At 38.8% G+C, this 22,380-nt stretch overlaps 1 protein-coding gene across 1 annotated transcript; it reads left to right on the forward strand.

Moving 5' to 3' along the window:
- The first annotated feature begins 1,031 nt into the window (after nucleotides 1–1,031).
- On the forward strand, nucleotides 1,032–20,672 carry CLTRN (collectrin, amino acid transport regulator). The gene is made up of 6 exons (XM_072355059.1): nucleotides 1,032–1,168; nucleotides 1,564–1,622; nucleotides 5,693–5,778; nucleotides 11,971–12,087; nucleotides 14,974–15,168; nucleotides 19,452–20,672. The coding sequence occupies exons 1-6, from the start codon at nucleotides 1,102–1,104 to the stop codon at nucleotides 19,606–19,608; spliced, it is 681 nt and encodes a 226-aa protein (XP_072211160.1). The 5' UTR covers nucleotides 1,032–1,101; the 3' UTR covers nucleotides 19,609–20,672.
- The last annotated feature ends 1,708 nt before the right edge of the window (nucleotides 20,673–22,380 follow it).

Genomic DNA, 22,380 nt, shown 5'->3' on the forward strand with positions numbered 1-22,380 from the left:
CCTGAAAGTTCAAAAACCTCATGTAGTAAATACAGATCATTGTTTTCCATAAATTCAGTTCCACAGTTACATAAAATGTTCTCACCGGCAGTCATTCTTCTGAAGGTTTTTGGGTTTGCAGTCTCAAGACACACTTCTCTGTGCTAAAGGGCTGACTGAAAGTAATTTTAAAGAAATCTTCAATTTAGGAACTAGCCATTAATCAGAATGGCTACAAGGGAGGGGATGCAGCAGCAGAGTGGAATGAAATAATCCCGACTTGCTGCCTAGATGGCAAAGGCTGTTCAAGTATTTGTGAGTTTCAGTTATTACAGTTGCTGAATTCTTTCTCCTCTGCACATACTCATTTGTCTTTGAAAATGTTTGGTTAAAAATGTAATATATATCATTAATATATTGCCATACATATATGAGTGTATATATACACAGCATATCATGTAAGCAGAACTAGAATATGTCTTTATGAACTATGCATACCTGCTTCCCTACATAGTCTTTCCATTGCACATTCTCACATTCCAGTTATTACTGTCAGGATCCTCCAACAGGAAGGAAGCAATTCTCTGTGTTTATAAATGATTTTAGCTCAAAGAGATGTCTCAGAAGCTTTTTTTGATGCAGTGTGGGGGCAAGTGAACCATGTATGCTGTGAGTAATATGTGCTCTCTGGCCACCAGAGCTACAGGCTGGTCTGGTGTTGGATAGCTCAGACATTCAGGTGCGTGCGCCTGGGGGGGGGGGGGGGGGGGGAAACAGGAACTTATCACTGTGTAATGCTTTGCATTATTCCAAAAAGGGAGAAGGAGAATTAAAAACCTATTACAGTCTTTTTTTTTTTTTTTTTTTTTTTTTTTTTTTTTTTTTTAAATTATTTTATTTCATTGTGTTTTATTTTTACTAAAGAGAAAGACAGTAAGTGATGAAAAGAAGGCATTTGTTTCTAGTGCCCGTTTATCTAAAATAACGGGGGTTAATTATTAAACCTTTTGCTTGGTTGCTTACTTGTGCTGCTGATGCTTTAATCCTGGGTCACAGAAAGTTTAAGAGTGCTTTGCACGGGAGACTTACTTCTTTTAGCCTCAACTTTTCCATACTGAAAGGATGTTAGGAGTTTTGCTGCTTGCTTTCTCTATAGTTTCTGTTGCTTCTGCTGAGCTCTGCAAGCCAGGTAAGTTGTGGAGCTGCTGATTCACACCGCTCCTGAGGGAAATTTAGCTCTGAGTGTATCCCTGCATAACGGTCAGCTTCTTATGTTTTCGTTCTAACTGGTTGCCTCCAGTTTGAATATGGAAACTCTGAGCATTCACTTTTCTGAGTTTGCAAATGAGGTGCCGATGTTGTTCTTACCTATTCTAATGAGGTCGTGGTAAACCTGACTGAAAATCTGTAGGGCTGCTGCATGTTTCATGCTATTAGCTTCTGGTTCTCCTAGCCAGTTAATCTGCTAGGGCAACTTTAGTTAGTAAAGTTATTAGAGTTAGTAAAATTATTAGAGAAGTAAATGATTTAAAATCCTATCTTGTCTGAATATCAATGCGTTTACCTTTTTTCTCTTTGTGTCAGATGCACAGAATGCTTTCAAAGTACGGCTTAGTATCAAAACAGCTTTGGGAGATAATGCAGTAAGTAAAGTATCTTCACATATTGTTCCTAACTAAATATCTGTCAAAATAGAACTAATACACACTGTACATTTTCTGAAGTCAGCACAAGCAATTTGTTCTGAAGTATTAATTGTAATGGCTTCTCAAGTCATTACATTTGACCAGCCCGCTCCTTAAAAAGACATTTGTACTGAAGCATAAAGCTTGTCTTTTCTTAAAGATAATTTTCTCTCAAAGTCCTTTTTTTCTCCCCTTCTGGAAAACCAGTAGAGATGATGCTGCACTTTGTGCATGAAGGACACCACGTAAATCGAAGTCGGTATTTTGGGAAAGCCACTTCTGCTTGAGACTGCTAGTTGTAAAGTCAAGCATGGCTGAGAAGATAAGCTAGAAAAGATTGTTAGGTCTTTATGAAATGGGATTTTATGTCAGGCTCTCAGAGAAGCCTGATCTGTAGAGATCATTCAAGCATATCTGATCAATTCCCCACTAATGTAAGTTTCAGATAGTGCCCTTTCTTTTCTTCCTGTGGTGCACAGGTTAGTCTCATGAGGACTGAATGCTTTCTCTTGATTCGAATCCTTTCATGTAGAAGTGCTGGGATGAATAATAGGGGGCTGTAATACACAGAAGTTTTGGAAATCAGGTGGCCAAATGGTCCTTCCTGTCCTGAAGCGCTATGAGATACAGAAGAACGTGGTACTTCATTTGCAGTATTGAATGCTTGCTGCAGATCTGCAGTGTGCTATAGGGCTCTGCATAAAATTAGGTATGAAATATCTTGGACGATCACCTGCACTGGAAGCCTATTGTTTGATTGTTAGTAACCCCGGAAAATAAAATGCCATGGATTAGGTATTAGAAGAGACTGGACATATGAGAATCACCTTCTGACCTCAGAAGCCATTCTAAAAATACCTTGAAATATTAGATAATTTAAGCTAACATTAGCAGGGACCTAATTCCACCGGGAACTTAATAAACCAGATAAATTTAGAAGAAATAATCAAGATACCTACTAAAGTATTTGTCTATGGAAATTGATATTGAAGTCAATCCTCTTGGGCAAGAGATTTTAATTAAAAAAATTGTGAAAGCCCACGTTGTTTAAAAATTTATTAAAATAATAGTGTCATCCTGTGGCTGAAAATATGTCAAAATCATTAATGAAACTTCTTATAAGAACTACTAATAGTTTTGTGTTTGTTTTTTTTTTTTTTAATCTTGGTTCAAAACCTTAGGAAATAATAAAAACGGTTGTTCCCAACCGTGCTACTTTTTAGTGTATTTTTTAGTTCTCCAACTAGAGAAAAATAAAGGAGATTTGTTTGATGATTTACAGGGTTTTTTTTCATCACTAGAAGGGACTGATACAAATCATTAATCTCAAAGATACTTTATATTACAACAGCAATAACAACAAAGCAATAACTGTTGTTATTAACTTTTCGTTGGGTTTTGGTAGATAGATAGTAGTTTATTCCATTTAACAAAATGTATGTATCGCCTGAAAATGAGACAATCTAGAACTTAAACAATGTTTTAGAACAACATGCTGAAACAGGTATGATGCCATACAAAATTATCCACGGATAATGAAGAATTTATTAACTTCACAACTAATAGTTCCTTTTGAGAGCCATCACAGTCTTCTTTGCCAACACCTGAAACTGAAAACTGAAATTGTTATCAAACTGAAATTCATTTCGGGTTAAGAATTTGTTAAACTTTAATTTTGATTTTGATTTTTAGCAAATAATAGTGTAGGTAAATCTGTCATAGTGTCACAATGAGAGAGAATCAGCTTGGAATATCTTGGTGTAATACTTTGCTGTTCAATTCTGTTTTGTTCATTTACAAGTCACTTCAACCTAGATAGCAGCAGAATACACTGATAACATGAGCATTTCACTGCAGGACTGGCAGGATAACTCTGGTTCAGGAGCATAGGAAATAGATTAGTATAGTTTTCTAAGTGATTTAATGCATAGCATGCACTTTGTGTGATGCAAACACAGACAAACACTATTTTTTTTCATTTGTTCTCAATGTGGGCTGTACTTTTAGGCAGGGAATGCCATTTTTGGTGTATTAATATTATTCTCAGCACAGTGGAATGAAAATATCAACTAAGATACAGGAAGTTTCTAGCTGTTTTCATGTTACTTGGTAGTAATGGATGTATGTGGCAGGGACATTACTTTCTATGCAGTGGGAGTAAACTTAAACAAAAGGAAGTTGATTAATGGGACTGTGTCTCTCCAAGGATGATATTAAATTTACTAGCAGCTTCTACAGTGACTGCTAGTCACTGGTTGCATTAACAGTAGACAGTTAATTCTAAAGGGCCAAAGACAACCACATTGAACATATGTGATGCGTGATGCATTTCTCTAATATATACCTGTAGTGTACTAAACATAAACATACCAAGTACACGTACTTGATAGTCTTGTATTGCATTTGTGTCCATGTAAACATGAAAGGGAGTGTGCTTCATCATTGTTCACCATCCATCTATTTAAATACAGATGCATTTAAAACCGTGATAAATAGTTTTATGGCTCATACCTATATTTCTTCCTCTACTACATCGTCTCTTTTTCTTTTAACTTTATTGCTGACATTACTGTCATGTTTTCTTTAGTGACATGGGATCAAGATACAAGCTTTTAAATATTTTTATTCAAACTGTCCCTCTTTTGCTTTCAGTTTAAGCTCCTAGACTGGCACACATCATAGAGTAATTACCTCTCTTTCTTCACAAGGCAGGAGTGGTGAGTCAGAACCATGATTCCCAGAACTGCCTATGGTTTTTAATGCTAGTTTAGCTACCTTTTTCTATTTCACCCCTCTTTATCTGTTTAGGGATGATAAATATGATCGGCATGACGTTTTGCTCTTTAAATGGATGCCTCCTTCCCTATTCGGGTTCCCAGTCTCCAGAATATCAAAGCAAAATATGCCTTGGTGTCTGGAAGTAAGGTCCCTCCTTCTCTCTACGGCAGTTCCATACATGCAAAATCAGAATTTAAAAAGCAGAATTAAGATTTCATATTTTCAGTTGTGTTTGGTTAGTCTACTCCTGTTTTTTGAGTATGTTATGAAGTATGAAAAAGTAGTCCCAGGTCGTCAACAGGGTTAAGTATCCACACTGTTGGGTTTCTGGTTTGGATGATTACAGTGCAGATTTTTTTAATGCTAAAAGTTAAAGATTAGGTTAGTGTTCTGATTGACTGAAGAAAACTGCATCGAACCTCCACTAATATCATTCCAAGGAACTATTAATCTTTGTAATCTGCTGAAAAGGGTAAATTCAATCAGTGCGTCATGGTCATGGCTCTTGTTATAAAAATGTAATACGTGTATTTTTTGCTGGTCATTAGAATTGAATTATGGGAATGAAAGCCCAGGGGAACCTAGCAAAGGTTTCTCAGAAATATGAAATGATAGCAGCATGATTTTTCAGCAAGACAACACAGAAGCATTTTGGAAGCCTGTAGTTTATTTGTTATTGAAGGAGAAAGGATTCTATTTGCTTTCTTTTGGCTCAGATTTGATGTTGTAATTCATAGTTGAGTCTATCTTCATATTATAAGAACAGCATGCAGAAATAAGAGACCATCATCTCTTTCTTTTATTTTTCCTTGTGTCCTGACACCAATCTCCCAGAGCCTGCCTTCAACATTATCGTTTTTGTTTACTGGCAGAAGTCTTTGAGAGTAGATTTAAACCTTCTTCAGTGTGGCTCATTCAGCAAAAGAGGCAAAGCCACGGGTGCAGTTATATTGGGAGAATTCTGGTGAAAAGCCTGGTCTTTGATGTAAGAAGCTTTACATCTTCAGTTTGGCCGCATTCAATTCGTTCAGTTTTTGGAAAAGTTCCTTTCATTTTGCATTGCACTTTACAACAAACGTTTGGAAAAGTTGCTTCTGCACACCAAATACTAGGTAGGAATTTATTTTCATAGCACAGTAAATTAGTCTATTAATTTTCTTGATCTATATGGCACTTCAAGTTCAGTGTCTCCTTTACCCCTCTGTCCTGCCAGCACTGGAGCACTGATGACTTTCCATCTTTCTTTACAGTATGCCTGGGATGCAAATGAAGAATACCTCTTCAAAGCAATGATGGCTTTTGCAATGAGAAGATACTCCAGCAAGAGCACAACTCAGTAAGTACCTACTATGATTTGCATTGTAGTTATCAGTGCTGCATGTAGCAGACCATCCTTTGCTGTATTGATGTATAGAGATCATTATTTACAGCTTCTAAAAGCTGAATGTGCCAGTGTATTTCTTCAGCACTCGGTTATATGTTAAATTTTGCACTCTGTATCTGAAGCAGCATTCAGTCTTTGGACCAGTGTCCGCTCTGCTGCTTTCAGTGGGGCTGTGCTAATTTACTCTATCAGAATCTGGCCATAAGACACAATAACTTCTGGTTACCACACTGAGAGGAGGATCAGGGGTCCATCAGCAAGGCTGAACAGTGTGGTACAGATCCTTGAATAAAGCAGCTTTGGTGCACATTTACTTGGTGTTCAGCTTCAGCTGTGTGCTGAGGATGAGCTGACCCAGAGGGCTGGAAAATGGATAGCTGCACTGGAGTTCTGCTAAGGAATATCCATCTCTGATATTACAGTGGCTGAGTTACCTAATGTCAGAACGTTTCATATGTTGCAGTTCAGACATAGATCAGCCATTAATTGGTTTGGGGATTAAACCTACCCTAAGGCACTGAATATTCTTCTCAGGCTTCTGATCATTGCAACTTATGAAATTAGATGCCAGATCAGCAGACCATTTAGCAGTCTGTTTCTTCAGTATGTTCTTCTCTTTCTTAAACAAGAAACCTCGTGAGTGTATTCCTAGAGGCTTGTTATTTTTTCACCATTTTTCAATCTAAAAGGAAAGATTTATGGCTCTGGTAGGCTAATGAGGATAAGGTTTTCAATTTACTCTCTGAAAAACTGCTTCAGGCCAGCAATGCATCAGATGAAGCATATTCCATATTTGCAAAGACATTAGTTATCTTTAGTCATGTGATGATTATTGTGGCTGCTGCATTTTCTCTTAAATAGAAGGTGCTCTCCCCGCTCCATGTCACAGAAGTGTTTTGCTCCTTGCTGTTTTATTTGTATTCCTTGGAAGGTGTCTCATTTGAGCAAGGAGCCATTACACCAAGATTAACAAAAATAGTCAAGTATGTTCCCTCTGCACGCCTGCAAAAATGAGTACAAGATACCAGCTAATTAAAGGTTACTATGCAGGGTTGTTTTTGTTGTTTGTTTGTTTGTTTTTCCAGGTTTTCACGAGAGTTTTCATTCATCTCTGATCCATAAAAGCTTTCTTCTGCATATCCATTTAATCCCAGGTCCTCCTTCTAAAATTATTATTCTGCTGTTCCTCCTCCTTCAAAGCCATGATGCTTTTACATGACAAAATCCTATGTTACATGCCAGTGAGCTTCACCCTTTTCAAGTACTGCAGCTGTCTGCAGACTCAACTAATTTTAGGAAGTTTGGTGTAGGAATGGGAAAAAGTCAAGTATGAAAGTATGAAAGGAGTTAAAATTTTAATGGATGTTTTCTTTATGTGCTCTGGGAAGTCACAACATTTGTGCTCGCTAAACTCCTCCCAAGACAAATTTTCCTATGGACAACTACAATAATGACAGTCTTACTCTGGTTTGGAGGTCGGCTTGCATGCATCAATACCTTCTTGCTGCTAAGTTTTTCAAAGAAGTCAGTACGATATTTGCAAAAAGATGAGTGTGGGCATCTTTTGCTGCTTCTAACACAGTACAGGACTTCTTCCTGGGTTATAATTTGCCAGGGTGTATCTTGATGGTAAAACTGATAGTTTTTCTGGGACTTTCAGATGCCTTTAGGGTCATATGTAGACAGCCAAAGTACTGCTGTGCAGCTCTGGTATCTTCTAAAACTTATTAGGCAGCAGTCTGAAGATTTTCCTATCTGTAGGTCTCTCCCAGATCTCATGAGACCTCAGAGTCTTCCTTCTGTGACAGAGAGCTTGTTGACTGCCCAGTATACCCCAAATAACATTCTTGTTTCCATTTCTGGAAATAACATTCCTCTTTCCTAGCACTGTGGTTGGCAAGAGGCATTTGGGTACAGAGAAAGGAGCACGGTCCATCTCCAGTCCTTTTGCAGTGGGAATGGCAGTGTGGGGGCACTCCTCATCCAGGAGGGAACAGCAGCTTGCAGAGCGTACTGGAGCAGCACTCTCACATAACTGGTGTGGATAGTGGCAGGAGCTGGCAGGATGGTGAAGAGAGAAGCAGGAGTGGGAACGTAGACAAGGGGAACTTAGAGAAAAGGCAAGTACCCCTCATAGTCACAAGGCAGGTAAATCCCAGACTGTACTCAACCTTGATCCCAAAGAGTCTTGCTATGCCATAGACCAAGTGAGATCTTATACCTTTGGTCACTAAACAGTTTTTCTGCTAAATTGCTGGTTAGGTGGAGTTTTTAATCTAGTGTTTATGCTACAGGCATTTTTACAGGTAAATACCAGCAAATTTTCTTCGTGAGATGTAAAAGTATCATGAACGCCGTATCTCAGTTTTTCTAAAGTTAATTTCTAAACTAAACTTTAATAAATCATGGAGCCGTGTTTAATGTTTGAAAGGTTTGATAAATTCAAGGTTGTTTGAAACAGGAAAAAGACGCAATCCATTGAATTACTCAGTAATTATTAATGCAGATAAAATAAAAGTATGATTTGCAGTTGAGAAATACAAATCCTTTATTTCGTGTTCTCTATATGACCTTTTGATTCACTCTCAGCACATACATTCAGGAACTACCTAAGCCAACCTTTGATCTATCAGTGTTAAAAGATGATCGTCTACAGCCTGTTGCTAACTCTTCTTTTTCTAATCTGTGACTCATTTGAAATAATATGCATCTCTTTTGGGTTTGAGATTCGTTAATCTTTAGAGTAGAAAGAATGTGATCACTCACATTTAAATGAAAGGATTTGCTTTTGTGTATCTTCCCCCAGTTTGTATGTAGGAAAGCTGCCATTTTCATCATGGAGTGACCAGAATTTCATCAGCATTATCTGTCCTCCTAAGATAGGTATTTTTGGTACTTTAAAAATATTCTGACCACTTAGAACAACAAAATAAAGTTCTAGAGATAAAGCTGTTGTGTTGAGGTGAGCTCGTGGCTGCCAGTCCCAACAGGAAGGAAAACAAAGGCACATTTGAGAGAACACGTGTTCAGCACTAGGTGGGAAGAGGCTTGGCATTTTCTGGACAGACAGAGGTATTCACTGGGGTCTCAGGGCCAGTGCTTCTCCAGCTAATGGCCACCATATATGCCCAGTGCCCCTTGAGTCTCCGGCAGCTCTCCTTATCCCTAAGTAATCTTCTATATCTCCATAAGGATCAACAATGCTGTTTCAAGCCAAGGATTTTTCAGGATTTCCTGCCCTCTCCTCACTGGTGTTCACTTGCATATAGGAAAGGAGCTTGATTTTGGGCTGGGAATACCAGGACCAGGATCCTGTCATTTTGATACTACACCTATCCTAAAATCCCTGTGGTGAAAGTCCATAATCAGCTAAGGAAATAAACAGATGTCCATACGTATGCTTATAAATACACTTTATTTGCAAAGTGCATTAAAAAGTCAAGTTTTTCAAACCTAAACAGTGTAAAGGCACGGTTTTCTAACACTTCAACAAGCTTTGAATCAAACCTATGTTCATATAGCATAAGGAGAAAAATAAAAAGCATACCTGCTGCAAAGGAATGATCCCATTGGTGCTTGTTGAACTAGTCCATTTTGGTGTTTGCGCAATCCTCTTTGAACTTCTTGTGAACAGTGTTATTCTTTTTGGAGCCTGGAAGGATTTGCAGCATTCAGATTCTGCTAATGAAAAGTGGCAGTGAAGCTGGGTTTTAGATGCTGATAATCCAGCAAGATTTTAGGCACAACAGGGAGCAGAAAGGAGGCAAAATTTCCATATCTTAGTGTGAGCTGTGCTGCACAATTCTGCTCCTTCTATAGACAGACACACTGTCCCAGTGATGACTGCCTGCTCTATGTCATACTGAAAGACTGGGTGCTGTAGGGATGACCTCATTCTTAAGAGTCCCTTTGAGTCTATGAGGCTGTAGAGAATTACAGCATGTTCTGCCACTCCTTAGAGTCCAAATGCATCTTCCTGTTGGGAGAATGAGCTCTGTTCACTCCCCACTTTTTGAGAACGCTTATAGAGGAATGCACACACCTATTTTCTACTTGGATCGGTTTTTGAGCGCATCACAGGAATTCCACGTTTAAGAGCTGCGGCAGTGTGAAGATTTAGATCCTACTGTTATAAATTCTCCTGATGGAAAACTTCCTCTGCAGATACAATTTCAGATATTCTGTGAAGTCAGCAAGAGTTTGTCAGCCACCAACTAAAAGTAGATTCTTTTTTCCCCCTCCTGTAAATTTTGTGCTTTGCTTTTATTTTGAGAGGAATAAATCTACTTTTATCTTCTGGCTGTTGCCAGAAAACTGATGTGAACATCTTTTAAAATCCCAGAGGATGGCTTTCCTCTTTTATCCAGGAAAATTATCCGTATTTGCAAAATTCATGTTCCAGAGAGGTAAAAGTGGGTATTTCAACTCTGCAAAATCATTGCTTTCCATTTTATTGCATGTCTCTGTGGAATGTATACCTTTGCTGTAAATGAAAGGTTTTCCTTCCCAAACTCTTTGATACCTGAACCACCACCCAAAAAAGAAGCTTATAGCAATAGGCTGTTGTACGTCTCACACGGCAACAATAGGCAAAGTATTTCCACAAAATATCAAGAGTGAACTATTGTGAACAAGCCAATGCCTGTCCTGCCTTAACTGCTATCTCTATCTTGTTGTTGTTGTTTTGTTTGTTGTTGTTGCATTTATGGGTAACATCTTCTGCCTTACATTCTTTCCTACTCTGAGCTTTCTGCTCTTCAGGCAGTCATTTAATTACGTTTATAATTAGCCAGCAGATGGCACTACACAACAGGTCACTGCTTTCCGTAGGGAATCTGTCACCCTGAGAAGGCTCAGAAGCTGGAAAAGAAATGTTAAAACTTGCATTTTGGTGATGGACAAATCAAACCTTGAAACCCATGATGGTAATGGGCATTACAAACATCCCTGTAGTTAATTAGAAGATACAAGACAGGGCAACTTTACTGCGCTTGTGGCCAGGCAGATGGTAGGCATAAACAAAGTTTGGGCTGCTCCCTGGAAGCAAAAATGGTCTTCATCCTGAGTCATGGGCTATTGGAATATCTGCTCACTACTTGGATATGGCCAGTAAATCTGAATTCTGAGACAAAGTCTTTGGGTTATTTCTAATGATATAGAATGAGTTTTATTATTTTTCCACTGTTATCACTCTAGCTCTCTGTCTTTCAATTCGTAACACTTCAGGTATCTTTCTATGATGCATATTACTTTCCTTGCCATGCTGTAGTAAATAGTGCCTTTACAGCAGCTGCTGTATATCACACATGTTTGGCTGGTTTGTTAGTTGTGTGAGTAAAATTGGAATAGACAGAAGAACACGAGGACACCATCTATAATTAGTCACTATTTATTTATATTACACCTGTACTAGTAGTCAATTCTTTAGTCTAAATACTTATGATGATGTCATTCTGTGAGATATTTCTAATTATATTTCCATCTTTCACTAGTATTAGTGGTAGATTACAAGTTCACGAGATTCTAAAGAAACACATTTTAGAGATATTCTGCTCTCTTTTTATATAGTGTGCCATGAGAAGCTTCATGCCTGTGGCCTTTTGCTGTTAACTTCATGTAAAACCAAGTCATCTTCTCTTGAAACATGAGATAAATATGTCATAGCACAAACCAGAGGGCACAGGCCAGTGCCAGTATGATGTTTATATTTAGCCTGTTGACTCCACTCTGTGCCTGAGAGTGCAGAAGGATGTCAGAGAGAATAATGTCAATTTCTTTGTTCTTCCATCCCTGCTGGTTTCCTTTCCTCCTCCATAAAAGTGTTCCCTATAGGAGGACTGCACTCACTTGAAAATTGTATGGGACATCAACCATGTCTAGCTCCTTAGTTATAATTGTTATTATTATTATTATTATTCATTTCATTACGCTAAATGTATGTCCAAGACCAGGCAAGTTTGTAGTAGATTTAGAAATCATTTGAAGACTCACATTTGGTCTCAATGAGCTTAAATTTTTTTAGCCGTACTGAGGAATGAGAAATGCCACGGATGATGTTTCTTTCTTGAGCATGGATGGTTATCTTCTTCCCCACTTTAGAAAACTACTAAATATTTCAATAATTTCTGTTTCAACCACCTGCAGAATTTCCAACGTGCTGCTCTGCAATGTGACGGATCGGGTGTCATTTTGGTTTGTGGTCACTGATTCCTCCAAAAACACGACAACTGTTCCGGGAAGTGAGGTAGAGGCAGCCATCAGGTACAGTTGCTAATACTGCAGCCTCTCCTTCCCTGCTGACTGAGGATGGATCTTCTCTGGTCACAAATGAGCTCTCTGCCTCTTTAGGGACCAATCTAATCTAAGTAGTTAAAACACCAAGGGGTTAGTACTCTTTCAGGCATGAGTGGCTAGAATGATTCCATAGTTTCATGGAATTCAATGTCTGTGAGTTTTGGTTCCTAACTTTAGAAAGAATCTCTCTTAACATTGGAGCTTTAGGTGAAAGCTAGCCCCTTCCTGGAGCTTGGGCTGTAATTTTGTTGTCATGTGCATAGCAGAAATACTGCTGTCTGTAGTTGCTACACTTCCCAGTGAGAGAGCCTTATTCGCTAGATGACAGAATTCCATCTTTTGGGGGTTAGATTTATGTTATTTCATGTTCACTGCATGCCATGTGAACTTCTATGCCAAGGCTAGTGACCACAGGCTCACTTTGGTGCTTGTAAGTACAGATTTTCAGATTTAGTGTAGAAATAAACATTTCCATGAGAAGGGCAAGTGAACTACTCATGAAAAGAATTGGCTGCGTCTCAGTTTGGCTTAAATAGTCTTATACTCACATTGCTGTCATACCAGCACTTTTTGGAATGCCAGTCGCTATAGTAGCTGAGCATTACTTGTACAAAATACTGTGTGATACAAATCAGTTCAGTTTCTACTCAATATTGCATTCTCTAGCCAATAAGAATAAAGAGTGTAGAGCTGAAGAGGAGAAAAAAAAAAGCAGTAATCTGACTCTGATGGTCTGTCAAAGCTGCAAAAGGGGCTTATGGGGATGACTCCCACAAGCAGCATAACTCATGTATCTTTCTTGAGCGCTGAGTAGAAAACAGACCTCTTTGTTTTTAGACATTCTGTACTTTGTCTCGAAAATTCATGTTACCTCTATAGAGGTGTAATACCTAATTCCTGATGAATGACTATGCTTTCTATTGGAAAGATTAACTTTTAAGCTTATGAGTAGATTAAACTGTTTCCTACAGAGACACCAAACAATAGCTTCATAGCATTAGTAGAGGAAGCAGATTATTTATTCACCGAAGCTCTCTAAGAGTGTTGGAATGCAGGTTTTTTGTTGGTTTTTTTTGCATTTCTGTTATTCTTTGAATCATTCAGAAGCATAAGCAGATTTATTTAAGTCTTTTTTGTGCCCTTTTTTGCTGGAGAAATTGGATGCTATTATAGAATGTTTGGTTTTTTAACTGTTGTCTTTCATCCCATAAGGAAGAATATGCTATTTAAAAAATAATAATAATTCCTGTCTAACTTAGAAAGAAGAAATAAAATAGTCCATAAAGCTACATTCTTTATTCTGTTGCTCCTGATGGCAGACTTCCATACTAAACTATTATTCTAATTCTTTAAACTACAGTATCATGTAAGAATGCTACCCACAGACCTGGATTTTGTTTTCTGAGTTTCTTTCAGAAACAAAGAACAAAGAAAGCAACCTTCTCAGAGCTCTATATGAGTCCGAAGATCTTGCATAAATATACACGAGATATTTATGAATATACAAACACATCTGCACCTGTAGTTACCTGAATGTGCTCCGGCACGTAATTCTTTAACTCTGGCCCTTAGATGAGGGTTAATAATGCTTACTTCGGCTGCTAACAATGAATCATTTATATTAATAAGGATGAAAATCTCTTTAAATCACAGGCAGCTTACCTTATAATGAGTCTTATAATATGCCATGGCTTCCAGTCCTCTCCGGGAGGGCTAGCTTTCTGTTAAGGGTAAGAACTTCCTGCTTAAAAGATAGTCAACATTATGATTTCCAAGAAAGGAATTTGCAAGAGTCTTACTTTTGTTTCCCACATATCTTACAAGGAATATTTCTTAGGAAATACTAGCTCTGCAGTAAATTAATTGAATTGTATACAATAAAGAGGGTGAGTTTTATAACTGCAACCAAAATCTCTCAAGACCAATATGTGTAATATATTTTATCAAAGCTTTGAGGCATTTTGCAAAAGCTAATGAAAGATGCTGCTAAAGCCTTTCAAGGCTGGTTAGATTCAGATCTGGAAGTTACTGCAAATGTTCCAAAGTATCGAATGTGGCTGAAGATACTGAAGATACCCATTCAAGGCTCTAAGTTGTACTATTCATTTGAAAAACTGTATTTCTCAAATTGACAGTTTCTCATGATGGAAAAAAAAAAAAAAAAAGTGCAAAATCCACTTAGGTACATCCTGTAGAAAAAGGCGTTTTGGCAATGGGGATGGATTCTTCTGGACTAAAGCATAATCAGTGCCTTATGAATCTAAGAAAATCTCCAGCAGCAAGAGCAGACGTACATGCCAATAACATTCAGTACAGTTCAGTTTGAGGAACTAAGTGGCAGTGATAAAATCCTCTGAGCACTGCATGGTAGATCTACCAGTGCCGTGCAATTGTGGAATGCTGTGTGAACAAGATGTCACAGCCACCATTACAGATTATTGTCTTCAGCATGTAGTCCAAACCAGAAACCACTAGTTTACTTTACTTCACATCTCATCAGCGTTTTCCAGTTTTTCATATAAATATATCTGCCACTCTGATGTTCAACACCCTGTAAACACGTGTTCTCAAGCACTTCGTCTATTAGACACTTGTCTATGGATTACTGACAAGATCTATGCTAAAGTGAAGGTCTGTGCAATCTGCCAACATCCTGTTAGATCAAATTAAATCCCACCAGACTTGCAGCATGTAAATGAAAGTATTTTTTTTCTTCCTTTATTTTATTTTATTTTATTTTATTTTATTTTATTTTATTTTATTTTATTTTATTTTATTTTATTTTATTTTATTTTATTTTATTTATAAAATATCATTTTAAAGTGTTGTGATGTTTTCTGTGTTTCTATGAAGGATGAACCGGAACAGAATCAACAGCGCCTTCCTTCTGAGTGACAAAACATTGCAGTTCCTGAAGATATCCACAACTCTGTCACCACCTGTTGAGCCCTCCACACCTGTCTGGCTTATTGTATTTGGTGTTGTTCTTTCTCTCATTGTGGCTGGAATTGTTTTCCTCGTTGTTTCAGGGATTCAGCAACGCAAGAAGTAAGCAGCTTAGCTTTTCTTTTGGTTTAACTGCACACTAGCAAATCTACCTCAGGTTCATCCCTGGTGTATCCCTGCTCCATCCATAGTTAAAGAGCCCTTGTGCTCTTTGCTGAGGGTAAGGTTTATGTTTTATTAGCTGTGAACTAGATGCCTAAGTAATGCTGGAGTATACTGAGAAAACAAGGAGGATAAAAACCTGATCCTAACAGCTATCTAATTAGAGACAATAGCTTTTCAAAGAGTTTTGCTGTCATATTTCTCAGTGTTTAGACTGCTGTAGGTGAATCTCCTCTCACAGACTAGCCAAATAGCTACCAAGTGAGAGCAGGCAGTCAGTGACTGCGCCCTTTCCAAGGCTGTAGTGTCAAAACCTGGCATGGCTAAAAAAATGCTGCTGTAGTTTGAGAAGCCTAAGTAGAAGACACAATAATGATTAAGATATGGCTGAAGAAGCCCTACCCTGTGAAATGGAGCATCATATCAGCTACCACTCACATCCTGATTGTCACACTGATGAGCCTAAGGAACCTTCACAGGTGCGTTACCAAATCTCACTGTGAGCCTGGGTGTATGCTGTTTGGCTGTAGGGTAGAAAAGAGATACTCATTTTTTTCCTCTCAGTTTCTGCCTTGTGGCAGCACTTGCGAAACAGAGAAAGTCATTCATTCCTTTTGTGAATGTGGGTCCAGCCTGCTGTGAGCAGGTTGAAGCAGGCCAGAGGTTATTAGGTGATATTTTTATCTCTTCATCTCCACTGGCTCAGATCTGGGAATAAGGAATGGAAATTTCTCACTTAAAGTGAGATCCTGCCTTGGGAATGAGTAGTAGCTGAGCAACTTCTCTTCAGAGTGAATAGTGATCTACCATGTCTTCAGCGACCATGAAGATGAGATAAATGCAGCACTGTGACTTCAGCAACTGAATCATAGTAGAATGAGAGAGGAATTGGAAAAAAGAAGGTTTTTTTGATGTTGTTTTATTTTTTTAACAACTAGGTGGTACTAAAATTATTAAGTGTACTGTGAACTGCATCCCCAGATATATCAGGGCAATGGAGTTATATGTGAAAAATAACACATTGCTGAGATTTTTCCTTTCTGCCTTGTTATCATCCTGAAAAACAACATTAAGAGATCTCAGAAGAACAGCACTTATTATGAGGGATAAGTAGTGCTCAGAGAGAGAGATACAGTCTGAGTCCTTTCAATTATATTTGCATTTGGAAAAGCTCCATGAATTTGTGAACCCCCTTTGCTGTTGCAGAGAGAGACTGGACAGGTACTTGAGATCCATGTATATTTTAAGTCCTATTGCAGTCTTCCATGTGACGTGGGCTGAGTTATTTCATCCCCCGAATCCATGCAAACTTGTCTGTAAAACTGGAGGATAATGTTTCTTCTTGGAGTCCATACCTGCCCTCTGTGTGCCCGTGTAGTACTGTGGTTATATGAATCTGTGCAGCGTCCAGCTCAAAGGGGGTTTTTGAACATCTAACATATAAATAAATTATGTTAATTAGCCTTGATTTTTATTTTTCTAACTAAAATAATCCCTTGTGCTTTATATCAGGCTAAAAGACATCATTTTCCCTTTCTGTTATCAAAGTAGCTCAACTGAGCTTGAACAGTTCTGTTACACTCCTTTCACTCCCCTCTCTGTCTTCCTACTGTGTCTTTATGCAGTCTTTCCTCAGGGCAGGGTCACCCACGGTTGATTTCTAACACTCCTTTCAAATTAATGGCATCTGACAGCAGAGCTGAGGGAGAGAGGGGGGTAAAACAAGTACGTATTTGTTCCTTCTACTCTTGGAAAGACTGGTGAGGTGAAAGGGATGGTCTGGACTATTTGGCTTTTTGGAAGAAGGGAGGAGAATTTCAGAAGTTCTCACCTTTTCTTCAGGTACCAAAGTATGTGACAAGTTGTGAAAAGCCTACAGCACATTGGTAATGAGTTTTCCTGGAAACCTGATTGGAGCTGACAGCTATGATGCCTAGTAAGCTGTACTGGAAATCTTGTCTGAAGGACAGTGTTAATTTGTCATAAATCTGGAATTTTGTCTTTACTGGTCTTTAAAATACCAGTTAAATACCTCAATTGAAATAAGCACAAAGTGGCATGCTGCAGCCTGCTTGTACTCAGGTAGCAAGGAAGCATATGATAGACCTCTAATAGAGTATCAGTAATGAGTTAGACCTGTGCATCATTTCTTGAACTGGAAGATTTTCTTAATTAGGTTTTCACTCTGCATCACTGCCAACATGTGAAAATCCAGGCCCCAGCTGCTTGCAGCTTGAAGTCATTAGCAGAGCTCCATGTGATTATAGCTATTGACTTTACAGCAAGTTAGATCAGATATAATTTCATGTTTGCTCTCCTTTAACAACAGCGATATGACACCTCCCTCCCTACTAATAGATTTGGCACATATGCAGGGCAGGACTGTTTTTTTGAGTCAGTCTTAAAGTGGTTAGGCAGTTGAATGCAGCAATCTTTGTAGGGCCCTTCGAACCGATCTATTCTATTCTATTCTATTCTATTCTATTCTATTCTATTCTATTCTATTCTATTCTATTCTATTCTATTCTATTCTATTCTATTCTATTCTATTCTATTCCATTCCATTCCATTCCATTCCATTCCATTCCATTCCATTCCATTCCATTCCATCCCATCCCATCCCATCCCATCCCATCCCATCCCATTCCATTCCATTCCATTCCATCCCATTCCATTCATTTCTGTTTCTATTCTTCTTTACTGGCTATGCTGGCTTAGACTGAGGCATATCCCTCTCCCCTACATCCCATTTTTAGCAGGGCTTCCCTCTATTACTCTCCAAGCACCTATTTTGCAGTTGAAGGCCCTCCTGAGCTTGATTCGATGTATACACCTTGAATAACCCGTAATGTTTTCACTTCCCTTGACTTGCTGAGTCTCCCCTTGAACTCAACAATTCTTAGCTTCTTCAAATTACTACAGCAACAAGTTCTACACATCTTCTACCTCTCTCTTTTCTGTTGAATCTGCACCTCAGTACTGTTTCTGTTTTTTGTCTACACTTTCTGTTCAAGAACTCTCCTTTCATCACTGCAATAGCAGAAGGGGTAGCCAGAGGTTGCCACCGCCCCCGCCATTTATTTTTAGCAGGATTGTAATGCAAAGAATCTCCCAAAGGCCAATAAAATTTTATTATTCTTAATATCACTGTTATTAACAATTATACTGAGTCAGGTTGTTATGATTGTCCTGAGTCAGATTGTTACAGTATATGTTGCGGGATAGGAAGAAGCAGTAGAGCTGACCTTTGAGTTTCTTATCCTCTGAAACCGCTGATGCTGCAGGTTGTAAAGTACAGAACATTTTTCCACTATGAACTAGGAGATCTCAAGGTTAGAATAAATCTGGAATTAAAGGAACGCTGTGACATGTTGACTGATATTTCTGTATAATGCCTTCTTGTGGTTTTCATTTTAGGTAATTTTATTTATTATTTTAATATAGTGTTGTGAGAACTGTGGCACAGAAAAATGAAAGCCATGCAACTGTTTAGTCTAGAAAACAGAAGTATAATAAGATACTGAGTTGGAAGGTGGCTATTAATGAAGTTAGAACTAGAAGTGCAGATTTACAGTGCTGAGAGTGCCTGACTTCTGGAGAGGATCATCAGGGAATCTGAGTGTGCCCAGATCTCCATCCCTGGAGGCCTCAGTCAAAAGCTGATCTGTTTCTAAAAAGTACATCTTAGTTTATCCAGATCAATTAGGTGAAATCTCTGACATACATAACAGACTAGATGTGTAGGGCAGTCTTTTCTGACATCAAGCAAAAACAGATCGAGAGGTTTTTTCCATTTTCCTTTTATCCTACACCAGCTTTACCCTTATGTCATTTTACAGAACAAGGAGCCAAAGTGATATGTATAACATGTTTACAACATTTTTACTCCAGGTTTTCTGATTCCCAATCCTGATCTCAGAACACTTAAACCCGAATTTCCTGCCCCAGAAAGTAAAAGCCTCCTGCCTTCACTGGTGTGTTTACAACAGCAAAGAGGCTTTGAACGTGGCTGCCTGCTTTTGCACTTGCAGGTGGTCGTGAGCTAATGCAGCTAAAGTCAATATAAGAGCAAATAATGCTGGGGAGCTTCTACAACAGCTTATGCCTTTCAGTACATAACCTACAGTGAACTTCTGACTAAGTGTGCAGTTTTCTGTCTGTGAAATCTTGGTGGAGTGCTGCAGGTCAATAGAATAAGACAATTTTCTCTTCCTTGTTTTTAGAAAGAATAAAGAGTCAACAGAGAGAGAAAATTTAGAAGAGAAAGGCGAAGTGACAGTAACAATAGAAAATGGGATTCCTTGCGAAACACTGGATTTAAAAACAGGCCACGTTAATGGAGTCTTTGCAGCAGATGATGAACGGTTCACGTCCTTATGAAATGCTGCCATTGCTATCTGGTGCTCTTTTGAAAGACTCCTGTGCCTACCTTATCTCGTCTCTACTCCTGAATGTCAAACATGAAGACAAGAAAAATGTCCTTTCACTTAATTTCCCTTGAGAGAACCTTTTACTGATAACACATACACTGGAGCTTCCATTACAACGCTTTTGTTCGTGAGCAAAGCAAAAGAGAAGACCTCACATTACAGCCATTTAAGATTTCAGAAAGATGTGTGACAGAACAGAGCTGAAACCTGCCTTGTGTCAGGCATTTAAATTTAAATGATTATTTAAATATCTATTGTTGTTTTTCCGTGATATAAAGGTGAGACTGCATTATTCTCGACTGTCACAGGGGAGATCATCTATCATTGTCAGTTCTATCTGGGCTTTCTTTTGAGTCATATACAAAAGTTTTCTCTGTAAGCTGACTTCTGTTTGTTAATACACTGTATGCTTTTGGTTGGAATAGTGATCAGTGCATGAAGCTTTTAGTTTATTTGGGGGAATAAAACCTCTCATAGCCCCTGTAAAAGGAGGTCAAAAGAAGAACTGAGCCTGAGTAAAAGAGTTTCATGTGTGGGTAATTGCAGACAGAGGATATAAATATGTTGAAGTAAAATAGGACATTTGTGGTCACCAAATGGCTACCCACACCACTGGAGGTAGGTTCTGACCATTAGCTATCACATTTTCTGTGTCGTTTGGAGACAATATTGGAAAACTCATTTGCTTATTATGGTTATTCTGTACATTTGGATCCTTCACCCATAGGAACAGTTTAAATCAGAATAAAAGCTCTTTGTAAAGGACCCTCCAGTGTCCTGAAAGTTAAGGAGGCTTCTCATGCCCTCAGGTACGAATTCTTTAGCATTTTGGCTGTATCAGGCATCTTTGGCTATCTATGTGGCTTGGTTCTGGCTGTTGGAAATGGGATGAGCAGAATGGGGAGGGGAATGGAGAAACAGCAGGGTGAAGCAGGGAGACTGAGCGAGTGGAGTGCAGAGCTGGGTGAGGGTGGGGGGAGGAGGGCAAAATATCAAATAAAACTGTGTCCCAACAACTGTTTGCCTCACTTGGTCTCCTTCCATGTCCTAGTGTTGGGCCTCTCTGGACAAAGAATGTGACTTCTCCATGTTCTGGAGGGTGCACTTCTTGCTTCTCAGTTACTGATGATGACATCTCATTGCTTCAAATAGCATTCAGCAACACAGAGACATATTTCTTACAGGCACATCAAAGGTTAAGCTCGACATTGTTTAGGATCATTTGGAGGGAAGATACAGAGTACAGTCTTATTATTGCTTCCTCAGTTCTTGCTCCCAGGTCTTTCACTCAGTCAGAGTTTTATGTCAGGTAATTCCGATCGCATCATTTCCAAACCTTTGCTCTCTTCACATTCTTTATATGTCAGATAGCTACACTGCAGTACGAGCACAATGGATTGCTGTAGCAACAGCACCTCTGCAAGAGCAACCCCAAGCTACTGTATAAAAACTGCCATTGTTCTGTATTCTGCTGTATGAGACCAGAATAAAATTGATTTAGTATGACAAAGGCCTGACCATACCTCAGCATATGTCCATGGCTTGAGTGAAGGTGTGATTCAGACTGTGACACTGGCCAGCAATTGGAAAATAGATTGAAAGGCTCTGAGCAAAACAGTGTGTGGTGTGGGCTTAGCACTGGTGGCACGTATTTAATCACTGGCTTCCTCCCGGCTCACCTCTCAGCAGTGTAATTACTTTACAGCACTTTGGTGTAATTTTCTGCTAATGATGATATGGGATTCACCCACAGCATACATCTTGCTTGCCTCCTCACTGACAGAAAATGGCTTGAGAGAAGTAAATGATACATGAGCAGACAGGTATCACACTTAGCGACGCTTAGAAGTCAGTGTTGGTGTTAGCTCTTTAATTGAAATAGCTGCTGCAAATGAGGTTAATCAAGGGCATGCTTCTACAGAGAAAATAAATCTCTTTCCCAGTCTCTCTGCATAGCAGAAACCTATTAGAAAACAAAGAGCGCTTTGATTTGGTAAAGCCTGTTCTCCAGCACCTGCAAATATTACAAAGACAGCTTATATCTGTTGACCTGGACAGATGTTTTATGTAACTTCCACCAGTTTTTATTTCTGCTTTTTTTCTCTAAACCACCTGCCATCCAAAGACCTGATAGGAACAGGAAAGTAAGAAACAAGAGACAGAATATACAGTAAAATGCTTCCTAATACAATGAGTCAGTTGTGTTTGTGCTGAGCCAATGAATTTCAGCAAAGGAACAGGGTGTGCTCGAGACAGAGCTGTTTTATTTTCAGGAGCTGCCTTTGAGAAAAAGAGAGAGAGAAAAAGAAAATTCAATTAAACAGAGCAGCAAAAACAGCAAAGTTCTGTTTGAAGATCTGCAACATTTATCACCAGCTCCACATTCCCCATGAGTCAACATTTCAGGAAGGATGCTGCCGTTCTGTTCTGCTTACTTGTGAGAGGGTACTGATGTCCGCGTTAGAATAAGCACAAATCATGCACAAGTAAGTTGTTTACCCTGCTGCTCAGTATCTACGCACTTGGAACATTGGAGAACATTGGGAACTTTAAAATGCTGACCCTAAACTACAGACTGAACAGATTTTGACACAGCCACTGTCTGTGCAGAACCTTGAGCACTGCATTGACCACAGGCTCATTGTATAAATTAAATTGGTAGCCCTTATAACTTCATCATTTAGGGAAGATGACAAACTGGGCGGATGCTAAAGACCTTATT

This window comes from Excalfactoria chinensis, chromosome 1 (assembly GCF_039878825.1).
Source record: "Excalfactoria chinensis isolate bCotChi1 chromosome 1, bCotChi1.hap2, whole genome shotgun sequence".
Lineage (NCBI taxonomy): Eukaryota > Metazoa > Chordata > Aves > Galliformes > Phasianidae > Excalfactoria > Excalfactoria chinensis.

What these genes read in the sequence shown, in the direction of transcription:
- CLTRN (XM_072355059.1), top strand. Translation starts at nt 1,102, where the DNA reads ATGTTAGGAGTTTTGCTGCTTGCTTTCTCTATAGTTTCTGTTGCTTCT. An exon ending in TGCTGAGCTCTGCAAGCCAG is followed by an intron (nt 1,169 to 1,563) that starts GTAAGTTGTGGA and finishes TCTTTGTGTCAG; the next exon opens with ATGCACAGAATGCTTTCAAA. An exon ending in CAGCTTTGGGAGATAATGCA is followed by an intron (nt 1,623 to 5,692) that starts GTAAGTAAAGTA and finishes CTTTCTTTACAG; the next exon opens with TATGCCTGGGATGCAAATGA.